The sequence below is a fragment of the Sceloporus undulatus genome, chromosome 4 (assembly GCF_019175285.1).
Source record: "Sceloporus undulatus isolate JIND9_A2432 ecotype Alabama chromosome 4, SceUnd_v1.1, whole genome shotgun sequence".
In the NCBI taxonomy this organism is placed as follows: Eukaryota; Metazoa; Chordata; class Lepidosauria; order Squamata; family Phrynosomatidae; genus Sceloporus; species Sceloporus undulatus.
The window spans coordinates 23731300-23743559 of NC_056525.1; the positions used below are offsets into that span (position 1 = coordinate 23731300).

The 12260-nt window shown below is 39.7% G+C and overlaps 1 protein-coding gene across 1 annotated transcript in view; it reads right to left on the minus strand.

Annotated features, from left to right (window-relative positions):
• Positions 1-82: 82 nt before the first annotated feature.
• The window catches only part of TSHZ2 (teashirt zinc finger homeobox 2), a 342078-nt gene continuing 329900 nt past the window's right edge, over positions 83-12260 (minus strand). Inside the window, exon 2 of the mRNA XM_042465760.1 lies at positions 83-5374. Within this exon, the coding sequence (XP_042321694.1) occupies positions 2301-5374 (3074 nt within the window). The 3' untranslated portion in view covers positions 83-2300. The remainder of the gene's footprint in view (positions 5375-12260) is intronic.

Consider the following 12260-nt stretch of genomic DNA (forward strand, 5'->3'; position numbering starts at 1 on the left):
TGCTTAGGAATGGAGTGTGGCTTTGGCACGACCTCCGGACTCTTAGGACCCATGCATCATTTAAATAGCATACCTCCAAAGAGACCCGAAGCAGCTTTATTTTGGCAGTCTGTAACAGGCCTATGTTCCCCATTCTTCTCTGTCATATTTGCAACAGATTTTAAGATACCCTCTATTTCTTTTAAAACTTGCTTATCACCTTCTGTTTTCTGTAAAGGGATGTCCTTAAGTCAGAGCCATTTCTTCATTCCTCCTGTTTGTAAATTTTGGTTTTTGTGTTTTTTCTTTGTAACTTTATAGTCTTTCGGGACATACTGATAAAAGGTTTTCTTTGAACAAAGGGAGAACAATCTCTCCTTCCCCTGAAAGTCACATGAATGTTTGAAGCTGCCTTATTATGAGATATGAACTAATCTAATGAAAGACTATCTGCTCAAAGTCTATCTGAACCTTTGAGGTTCCATCAAAAACTATCCAAAGACAGATATAACCTCAGATAATAATTTTTGGAGGATGTGTGTGGCTTCCCCTTGTAAGTGATGACAAAGGCAAAGGAGTGTAGCCCAAAATATGAGTATATTTTGCCTTGAGATATTTTTTTTGCCAGTAATTAAGCCTTTGAAAAGATATTTCAACTCTTCAGAAAAACAGAGGAAACATACAAAAGCTGAGAAATCACCAAATAATTGTACCATGGGAAGCTCCAGAAGAGGAGAGTCCCTACCATTGGTCTACTCTAATCCAAGTCCCTTCACTTGAAAACTCCTACCATCTCTAACCTTTCTCACTACGGTTGATGTCTGCTGTAGTAAAAAATAAAAATAAAAGAGCTCTAAATATCTGGAGGCACCCAAGTGGAAGAAATGTGGTCTGCTTTAAGTAGTGACATGTCTCCAAGGTCTGGGGATTATCTATCCTGCTTGAATTTTCCAGCTTGGCTTTCTAAAACACTTCAGGTGGTGATGACAGTGACTGAACCTGGGAATCCACTGTCGCTGAACTGTGGGCTATTATCATAATTTTATGCCCAAGCATGGTAGGATATGACCTACCTCTTGGTCAGTACATTATGGAACAAGGGTGAGGAAGCTGTTTTTACCCAAGGGCCAAATTTAGTTTCAGAGATGTTGTTGGGGACTACATTCTAGTGGAGGTTGGGACTAAAGCAAATGTGAGTGGAACCCCAAACACCAGTGTTTTTTAGTTTCAGATATTTACTGCCAGTAACTAAGAGGCTGTACAGACTGGCCATTGAGGCTTGCCTGGGAGCGGAGTCATACAACACACACCCTGACTCTGCCCCCAGGCCGGCATGACATTGCATGCTGGATCACACGGTGCACAGCATCACAGCATTCCTCCAGCACTGCATCTAGATGATTGAGCGTCGAAAAGCCACAGCGGCAGCTATGGTGGCCTTTCCGTGCTGCAGAAAGGTGAGCTCAGGGCTGCGGTGTGCGGTTGCCATGGCCCCTATCTGGTGCTAAAAGGGGCGGCCTGTACAGCCCCTGAGAGATATTCCAACTGTGTAAAATAGTGAGGAAAACCCATACAAAAGCTGGAAAACCACCAAACAATGGTGTAATGGGGAAGGGGATGTGACCATACAGAGAACCCCAAAGGTGTGATGATGCAAGAATGCCAACTTCAGTCTAATAGCCTGAGGTTTGTCACCCCATTTATGGAAACAGACCTGATAACCTTTCAATAGTAGGGAATGAAGGCAGAAATAACAAACACTTATGTCTTTGAAAATGTAAGGAAATAATAGTTAAGCAGAGGAACTTCATTTCTGAAACTGGACACTGAAAACACATGACACTGAGATTTGGTTTGTGGTGACTCCTGATCTTTTGCTCAGATGAGGGACGAAAGGATGACACAGATGCTTAAAATATTACAAGCAGATGCCATTTCAATAGAAGCTATTAGAGTGTTGAGCATGCTTTGCTTTTCAAATGCAAGATTAATGGGCTGGTTAGCTAAATGGGAACAAAGTGTCAACAATAAGCAAGGTTGCCAAATCTTTTCTTGGCAGAAGTTCCTGTGCCTGTAACAGCAGTATCACTAAGCAAGATGGTATTGGTAAACTGTTCCCATGATAGAAAATAGAACTATGGGAGCAGCTGCACATGTTCCCCTATCCTGCAATGGTTACAGACATAAGAGCTAAAGCCTGGAAATAAACTGGCATTCTTGAACATAATAGTTTTAGGAAAATAGAGGTGCTTGTAGAGCCCTCCTTTGAAAAATGTAATAATAAAACAGATTTTGCAGTTAAGGCATGCATACCTTAGAAGTTATTCTTCATCCACTTCTGCTACAAACTGTGAATGATGTTCTGGTGACTTGCTGTGTGTTTTGCTTAGATGAAGTTTTACTGCATGTTTGCTCACAAATGTCCGAGAGCATAACTTACATTTGAACTTAGAGTCTGTGTCCTCTTCTCCAGCTATTGTTTCAGGAGACTTTTGAACTGAAATTCTGCAGATTTCTTGTTCTACCTTGGTTTGCTGCTCCACAGCCAACTTGTTCATGTCTTTCATTTGGAAACCTAGATGGGATTCTAAATGATTGATGTACGTTGATGGGGTTCTAAACTGAGATGCACAGTCACTGCAATAAAAGATGGGGTGGCCTTTATCCATGTTTTTCAAAAACTTTGTCCCTCCAGTTTTTCTGAGCTGGTACTTAACATTGGCCAACCAATGGCTGATGGTGGTCATTGACAGTCCAGTAAACTTGGAGATCTGCATACGTTCTTGAGGGCCCAGGTCCGACAATAAATATTTACCTTCAGATGTTTGGAAGAGACTGGAAGCAAACTGAGCTTGCAAAATAAGGAGATGCTGAGGATTCCAGTTAGACTGCCTTCCCTTTCTTTTGTGCAAGGTGGAGACTTCGGTGGAGGCATCTTCAAAACGCCTTACGTCCATTTCCAGTTTCATTGATGAGATTCTGGATGAGGCAGCGGGTTTTGGTGTTGTAGCTTTGGGAAGAATTTTGACCATGTCTGCGATGTCAGACAGTGCATGTTTTTGAGGTGGGGAAGTGCAAGATTGTGCTTGAACAGACTCTCCTTTCTTGCTTTTGGATTTGGTCAGGTCTATTGGTTGATCATTGTTTTCAAATACATAACGCCTGGATGTAACACTTGCAGGTTTTGCCAGTGTTGGGGCAGGAGATAAAACTGGCTTTTCAATCATGTTCAGATTAGGTTTGTGGAAAATAGAGACTGAAGCTGCACTGGGACTAGAGTTTGGCTGTGGTCTTAGAGGTTCATTTGCTTTGCCCAAGTGATTATTCAGTACAGATTGCAAGGCGCTCAGAGGGTTTAAACAAGGCAGCTCTGAGGAGTGGTTAGAAGAAGCACATCCATTACTGAGAAGTGATGTTGCTGATTCCTTTGCTTTTGTTTTTCCTTTCTCCTCATCTCCCTTTGCTTTGTTCTCCTCCTTTGAAGGAGCTGGCTCTGATTTTTTGGGTTCTATGCACACCTCAGCCTGAGGGGGAGATTCTCCTTCATCCTGACTGGCAGGGGCAGGATCAGTTTTATTGCCCTCTTTCATATAGTCTTTTTGTACTTCCTTCTTGGTGTCTGCTTCCTTCTTAACCTGAGTGCATTGGGCCATGTTAGCTGAAACAGGGACTAGAGGCATAACTTTCCATTTTGGAGCAATAGGCCTCAACTTATTAGTGACAGTTGGCCGAACTTGTAAAACCTGGGACCCCACTGGTAAGGAAGGTTTTGTACCTTCTGAGAGTTGATAGGCTGCATGGATACTAGGGTATGCACTCCAGCTGGGGGCTCCATTTTGAGCTTTATTGATGGCTGTGGTGACAGTATTTTCTAAAGATTTCAAAATATCTCCACCACCTTTTGAAGCATCTTCCAGATCTTCTTCCCTAAGGTACTGATATTTAATTGTAGGATCCAGTGGTTTTTGAAGCGTGTCTTCATAGTCTTCACTCTTCACCATTTTTTCCTCTTTGTTCACATCTTCAGATTTATTTGACTTGCACTCTTTCTTTAGCTCTGAAGCAGGAGCTGTAGAATCTGTTGATGCATTACTTGAGGATTTTGAATGTTGACTGTCACTGGCAGGTGCCTCAGAAAGTGACTGCATTTTCTCAACAGCTAGTGGATCCAAAACGAGTTGCTTTCCTTTCTTAGAGGCTGAGCTTGTGACTTTCAAGAAGTGACCTGTTACCATCATGTGTGTGGTGAGTTGCTGCAAGGTGTCATGGGAGCTTCCACATTCCATGCACTTGAGTATTTGTGATTTGCATGCTTCAAACTGCCATGTGTAGCTGGCACCATTCTGGTAGCCATAGCGATTGTTAGACGATAGCTGCAGATTTGCATTCTTCTGGGAAGAAAAGGTGTCAGCAAATGACCCAGTGGTTGAGTCTGGAGAGCAAGGTCTGTTAATGTCAAATACACGTTTCTTAGCTGGTGTTACCATCTTAGAGGAAATGGTAGGTACTGGCTCCTTCAAAGGCACTTTTTGGTAGTGTTTTGTTTTTATCATGTGAACACTTAGATCTTGAAGGGAATCAAAGGAATCACCACAGAACATACATTTCAGAACTTTCTGAGCATCTTCTTTATCCATGTCCTGAAAGGCCCGTTTCCGGGGCTTGGAGTAGCTGGTAGGCCTGTGCTTGTCTTTTTTGTGGTTGTCATCTTGGTAATGACCACTCTCATTCATATGGACAGTAAGCTCTACCAAGGTGTCATAGGCAGCACTGCATTGCCTGCAGCGAAACCTACTGGCACCTGTGAATACAGTTCCACACATTTTGCTGCTTTGTCGGTAGAGCTGGACTGAACTGAAAAGGTTTGGTTTGGAGACAGGCCGAGCTGGCAAACTTTGTTGCAGGCTTTTGGTCAATGCATCCTGATGCCAATCAAAGTCACTTTTGCTCGCTCCATTCCTGTTGTCGCACCCCTTCTTCTCAGAATTGGACAGCTTGAGCCCCAGACCTAAACCTGTCCAATAAGAGTCTGAAAGGATGTTGGCATAGACCGCTGTCATTTTATCCATGCAGCTGTGTGCTTCATTTGGAAGTTTGGGGTGGACATTGGCTTTGGAGTCTTGTACCTCTCTGGAGCAAAGGCTTTTGATGTCTGCCACCTGGTCACTAGCATCACTTAGCAGTGATTCATTTTCAGCATCCTGGTTGGACATATGACTTACTGGAGAATTCTGATAGCTAAAGCTGCCTTTTGGATCAGGGACTATATCATGTTCTTCATCTGTGCCTGGGTCATTGCTGCCTTGAAGATGAGCTGTTGAACTGCTCTCATTGTCATCTTCTTCCTCCTCCTTTATATCTTCGTCATCTTTCAAATCATCCTCTTGGCCATAACCTGAAAAGAGACATCAATACAGAAAAGATCAGTACAGTGGAACTGTAACTAAGAATATTCCATGTTCCTTCCTCCAGTTTTAGCATTTACTTTTCACACTGGATTTCACAGACTTAGCACAAGTAAAAGAAAAATCTAGTGAGGTTTGCCATTTTTATTGGCAGACAACCATAATTCTTTGTAAGTTCTGTAGATTCTGAGTTAATAATTTTCCTGTTGCAGTAGTAAAGCTCTAACAGTCCCTTAATGGAACAGTTAGAAAATTAATATCTGAGATCATTTGAAGTCTCATTAAGTGTGATGAAATGATTATAAGCCCACTCCAGAAAATAAATGAAAAATAGCAGGAGTAGGGATGGGAAGAATATTCAAAAATGGTTGAAAAATTATTGAAAAGTATTTAGAGTATCTAGAAACCATAATGAGAAGAATCCTAGACTATAGAGAACCTTCGCAGTTCGGGATTTACTCAGCATAAATTTAATAAGTGGTTTTTTTTGCAATGAAAACAACTTTTCTGGAAAAGAAACAGCAGTATTTCTCTGCATAAATATTATCTTTTGTGAAGAAAATTGTCTTTCCTGCATGAAATTGTTGTTTTCTGTGCAAAACATTCACATGCAAATTTTGTGCACAATAAGTCCTGCAGTGTGAATAGTCAAGAAAAACTAGTTTTTTTAAAAAAACAACACGTTTTCTTGCAGTGAGAAGAGAATTACTAAAAATATTTGTTTCCTTCAAGATGAAAATTAGTGAAGGATTACAGCCATAAGTATAAGTAAAGTATATAACTCTAATGTTCTTGCATCTAAGGTCTATTTTCTTTGGTACAACAGAACAAATTTTGATCAGCTTAATAAAACATTTCAGGATACACAGAAATAGGATATAAATGTGATGTTTATTCAAGCTTGGAAAAGGTACTTTATTTCAGATCGCAAATGGGAAAAAGTACTTTTTGGACTACGAATCCCAGAATCCCAGTATCCCAGTGGCTATGATGCCTGGAGAATTTTGGGAATTGTAGGGGAAATGGGCGGAGCAGTAGAGGACAGGGGGGCCTGGAGATATCTCATCAGCACGGTCACCATGGGTCGAGATCAATGTGAGGGTATTTAACAACAACAACAAAGGGGAAATGTAAATTTTCAAAGCTCTAACTCTTGCCATTTAACATTCTGATAATTATCTACTGTGCTAAGTGCACATATATTTTAAGTTGTTGTTTTTCTCATGTTTTCCTTAATAGGTCCTGGGAACATAAAGCTAGCTTCTAGATCCCTGGAACCTGTATATTCTTCATTTTAAGGAATAAAAAGACAACACTTTTGATAGTTCTCATACTTAGAGAGCAGTATATTTGGATGTTGGTTAAAAAATGCCTATTGCCCTAAAAAAGAAAAAGAAAAAAAAAATGCATCCCACTTAATATTGTATATTTAAAAGCATTTGCCTTCCCTAAATCATTCATTTGCTTTGGGCATTTTATGTTAGACAGACAAAAGCCTTTTAAAATGCAGACAGTCAGCGTGTTTAATGAATGCACATGGCATCCTCTCTGCGATTTCCTTAAGAAGGTTTCACCGTATGTAAATCATTATATAAATTGAAACGCAGGAGATTAATTCATCAAAATGCTTGATTAGCAGAAGAGATCCTGATACAAGCAACATACATTTTAAAAAAAATGAAATCTACATTTGGATGCAACCCTTAAATAACAAATTAAGGCCATTCCCACACAATCAGTTTCTTGCATGAAAATGTCTTTATCAAGCAAGGGCAATCTGGATGGGGAAGAAAATTTCCACATATGATTTACCATCCTGGATAAAGAAAGCTTAGAAAAGTTTCTTTTGGCAGGGGGAGATTATAACATCCACACGAGGCACTGGAGACTTGTGAAACCTTGGTCTTTTTTGAGACATTTAAGAGGTTAAAATGGGTTGGTTGCATTGAACTTGGAGAAAGCTTGGCTGCTGCTGCTGCTGCTGCTGCTGCTGCTAATAATAATAATAATAATAATAATAATAATAATAATCACAAAATGAGTAGACTTATTTTTTACATTTTGCATACATTTCTCTACCAAATATGATTCTGCTACCTCATCATGGTATGAGCTCTGAACTCTGAAGATGATGCCAGCAGTGCAAGCACAAGCACTGGCAGATTCTGTTAAGATTTTAAGTATGGGCCTAGCATCAGTCTGCATGTCAAACATCTGCCTGCATATCTGCCATCCATGTTCAGAAAGAATCATCAGTAGAAGGTTGGACATCAAATAACAAACTGGCCATAGAATCTATCAACATGATAACAGTGTGGAACAATTGTGATCTATATCGGTGGAGGAAGTACGTTCACAGATGAAATCATAGGCTTTCAGGTGAATATCAAGATTAACACAGCCTTTCTTTTCCATAATTGAGATGTCCAAAGCAGCTAAAATGTAGTGAAATAGAATTTTAAAGATAGTAATGAAATCATCAACAATTTCTTACAACAGAACTATCATAAGAAACAATAAAACACCCTAATTCACCACCATCTGAATGGAAAATCTAGAGAAATCTACATAGCAGGAAAATACAAAGGGTATTGCAAAGTGTAAGCTTTCAGCTAACAGTAAAGTAGGAGACACTCTAAGTTCACCCAGAACATTCTATGTGTTGGGTGCAACTACAAAAAAAAGACCCTCTCAAACACTAACACTAGTGCTGGTTCAGAAAGCAGCAGCATGCAAAGAGTACTCTCAGATAATCAAGGCATTTGATCCATGCAGAAGAAGACAGTAAAGTTGGACCCAGCAGATTTTTGTGTTTAAAATTTGGACATTTGGAAGTAGACTGCTAACCATTACATTTGCTAATCATATTTCCTAAATTTGGTACCAATCAAGATTTTGGCAGGAGCATTCAGAACTAGCTAAATTTCTGAACGTTCTTCAAAGATAAGCCATATGCTAGCATGTTACAGCATTCCTACCTGGACAGTAACTAATCCACATGGGACCATGATGTTTGTTGTTTCTAGTCTGGGTTACTGTGATGCAACCTGTTCATCATGAAGTTGTAATGCATTTATGACAATGTGGCACAGGCAAGCTGGAGTCATGCTGGTTACTGCTTATTACAGTAGCTTCATTGAATCAATTGATTAATGGTGAGTCAACACATTGATGAATCCCATTAACTCTATGAATTTTGTTGGAGTAAGAATAGTATTGAGGCCACACTTTTGTTTTACCCTTGATAATTGCTGAACTTGGCGTTTCATCCCAGAACTCTGTGCTATAACTGAATTATGGTCAAAATCATTTCTGTACTAGGCTGTTTAAATAAGTTTAAATGACAAGATTTCAGTCCAAATCATAGCAGTTTAGCTGAATTCAGTTATATGCTTTGAGTATATAATTCAGTTGGCCCTCCACATTTGCGGCTTTGATTATTTGCGGTTTTGATTAATATGTTCTCTCTAGGTCCTCCAGCACAACTCTGCCAGAAATTGATCATAATATTGTGCTGGAAAACCTAGAAGGTCCTAGAGAAAACACTCCCTAGCCATTTGTAAGTACTCCAGCATGATTCTATGATCAACTTCTGGCATATGTTGACCATAGAATTACACTGGAGGACCTGGGAATTCCTAGAGAGATATTCTCTTAGGTAAAAAGAATAGTTTTTTTTTATTTGTGGTTTTTCCACATTCACAGGGGTCCTTCACCCCAACCCCAGTGAATGTGGAGAGACCACTATATTTCATTTCTGCATTTTAATGAATAGGCCCTAATTTTCACCTTTGTTATTAAAATGTAGACTTTTCCCCAAGCAGTAAATGCTAGTTAAATCAGAGATACTCTCTTTTCCCACATACTATATAGCAAGATTACTTAACACACAGAGAGACACACACACAGGCTCTCTCCAAGTCTAGAAAATTTAGTTTTGCCTAAGGAAAGAGGCAGGTGAATCACTGTCTTCCTATATAATGCCTTTAATCCAGGCAAAGCTTATATACCATCTGTACTTTTTCATTCCTATATCCCAATTTCTCTCTTTCTCTTTAATAACATTGCTATGCAAGCAACTGCACAGCATTTGGACGTGATCTTGCTTCCTTTGCTTCTAGAAGGAATATCTTTTGTTTTTCTATTCTGGCATTAGATTGTTTTCTTTCTTTAAAATATTTCATGCAGATAATGGATAATGACCACTTCTCATTGCTTTCTCTTGGAAATGTCTAACTACATTAGCTAACCAAAGGCAAATCCTAACCTGGCTCATTGTTTTACTTTGTGGTTGCAGATTTATCCTGTTCTTTTGTTGTTTTTTAAAGAGCAGAAGAAAAAATAAAATACATTTTAACTCCCCACTGACTCAGTCATATACACATCTTAGCTTGGGAGAAAGTCCCATTGAATTCTAGTTCCTCCATCCTGCCATTATAATTTCAGTGTTGAGAGCTCCTGCAAAATTGCCATTGAAACTGAGGAGGCTGTGTTCCAATAACAGTTCTGTTTTATGGTATGGAAACTGCCTAATGATGAGCTATAAAATGTTGCAGATAAATTAGGTGCATATTTTGACTTCTGATGCCATAAAAAGTCTGTGATGGGAAGAATGAATCCAAATTTAAGTAATTGTACATTTGGCAGGATGGGTAGTGAACTTCTAACTGGCCAGATTGGCTATGGACCAGTTGAATCAAAAGTAGACTATATGAAACTGTGCTAAAACCAAATTTGAAATTATGCTAAATCCCCAAGCCTGGAAAATTACTTAGGAGTACCCCTCACTTTAGCTTCACTTTGTGATAGGATTGTGGCAGTGCCCTTTTTCTGGAGAAGCTTTGAATCTGGTATAGTCTGGCTCCTCCCTCATCTATGGCTTTTCTATTCTGTTTTTGACTGTTTTGCAGGCAGACCTTAGTCAAAAGAGCAGTTTTGGTGACAGGTCTCTGAGGTATGTAATTCAGCTGAGTAGGGCATTTGGGTCAGTAGAAGAGGATTGTGCATCTTTCAGTAAGAACTGCACTGCCCCCTCTGATCCTGACCCAGAGTATCATATGATATGTATTTTACACATGATTACCTGTATGGAGATTTGTGGTTGTAGTCCCACTTCAGGAAAATACAAATAAACTTCTTCTTCTTCTTCTTCTTCTTCTTCTTATTATTATTATTATTATTATATTATCATTATTATCTCAGCAATCATCTTCATTTGTAAAATTATTTTAAAGTTCATGGTGGCTCTTGGGGTGCTAGGTTTTTTTAAAAAATCTTATTCTAAAGTCTACTCCATCTTAAAACTAGATATCACAGAGGGATGGTAGCACGCACCATTTTACATACTTTGTTCTTCTTCCATTTCTTGTAACAACTTCCTTCTTACTGGTGGCACTGTACAAAAAAATGTCAGGATTTCAGTTTGCTCATGCAAGATGGGCAACTTATTCCCCACAAGGGAGAGCCTGTAGGCAAAGCGCCAGAGAGAAAATGTACTTTCTCAAGGAGGGAGCCATCCTGGTCTCCCTAGGGAGGGAGTTGCAAAGTCTGGGATCAGCTACTGAGAAGGTTCTCTCTCTTGTCCCACCCAAACAATCAAAACAAGCAAAAAGTTGGCTGGACAGAGACAATGGCTTTTGCAGAAGATTTCAGAGCTCTCATGTGCTCATAAATAGAGATACTTCAAACAGCCTGGATTTAAGCTGTACAGGGCTTTATAGATGATCACTAGTTCTTTGAATTGTACCCAGAAAAGGACAGGCAGCCAGTGGAGTTGTTGGAACAAAGGAGTGGTGTATTCCTTGTAGCCAGCCTCAATTAACAATTTGACCACAGCTATTTGGGCCATTGGAAGTTTTTGAGCACTTTACAAAGGTAGCTCCAATTAGAGCACATTCTAGTAATCCAAATGGGATGTTACTACAAAATAATAATAATAATAATAATTTATATCCTACCTCTTCCTACGGATCAAGACGAGTTACAGAAATACAATACAATAAAATACATAGTAAAAGCAATCTACCAAAGTGCTATTCAACATCTTTATCAATGACTTGAAGGACAAAATTGGGGATATACTTATCAGATTTGCAGATGACACCAAATTAGGAGGAGTAGTAATACCCCAGAGGACAGGATCAAAATTCAAGATGACCTGAATAGACTAGAAAGCTGGGCCAAAGCTAACAAAATTAAATTCAACAAGGAGAAATGTAAGGTACTGCACTTAGGGCGGAAAAATGAAATGCACGGATATAGGATGGGTGACACCTGGCTGAATGAAACTACATGTGAAAGGGATCTAGGAGTCCAAGTAGACCACAAGTTGAACATGAGTCAACAGTGCAATGCAGCAGCTAGAAAGGCCAATGCAATTTTAGGCTGCATCAATAAAAGTATAGTGTCTAGATCAAGGGAAGTAATAGTGCCACTATATTCTGCTCTGGTCAGGCCCCACCTAGAATATTGTGTCCAGTTCTGGGCGCCACAATTCAGAAAGGACATTGAGAAACTGGAGCGTGTCCAAAGGAGAGCGACTAAAATGGTGAAGGGTCTGGAAGCCATGCCCTATGAGGAATGACTTAGGGAGCTAGGGATGTTTAGCCTGGAGAAGAGAAGGCTAAGGTGATATGATAGCTCTGTTTAAATATTTGAAGAGATGTCATATTGAGGAGGGAGCAAGCTTGTTTTCCTCTGCTCCAGAGACTAGGGCCCGGAACATTGGATGCAAGCTACAGCAAAAGAGATTCCACCTCAACATTAGGAGGAACTTCCTGACAGTAAGGGCTGTTCAACAGTGGAACAAACTCCCTTGGAGTGTAGTGGAGTCTCCTTCCTTAGAGGTCTTTAAACAGAGGCTGGATGGCCATCTGT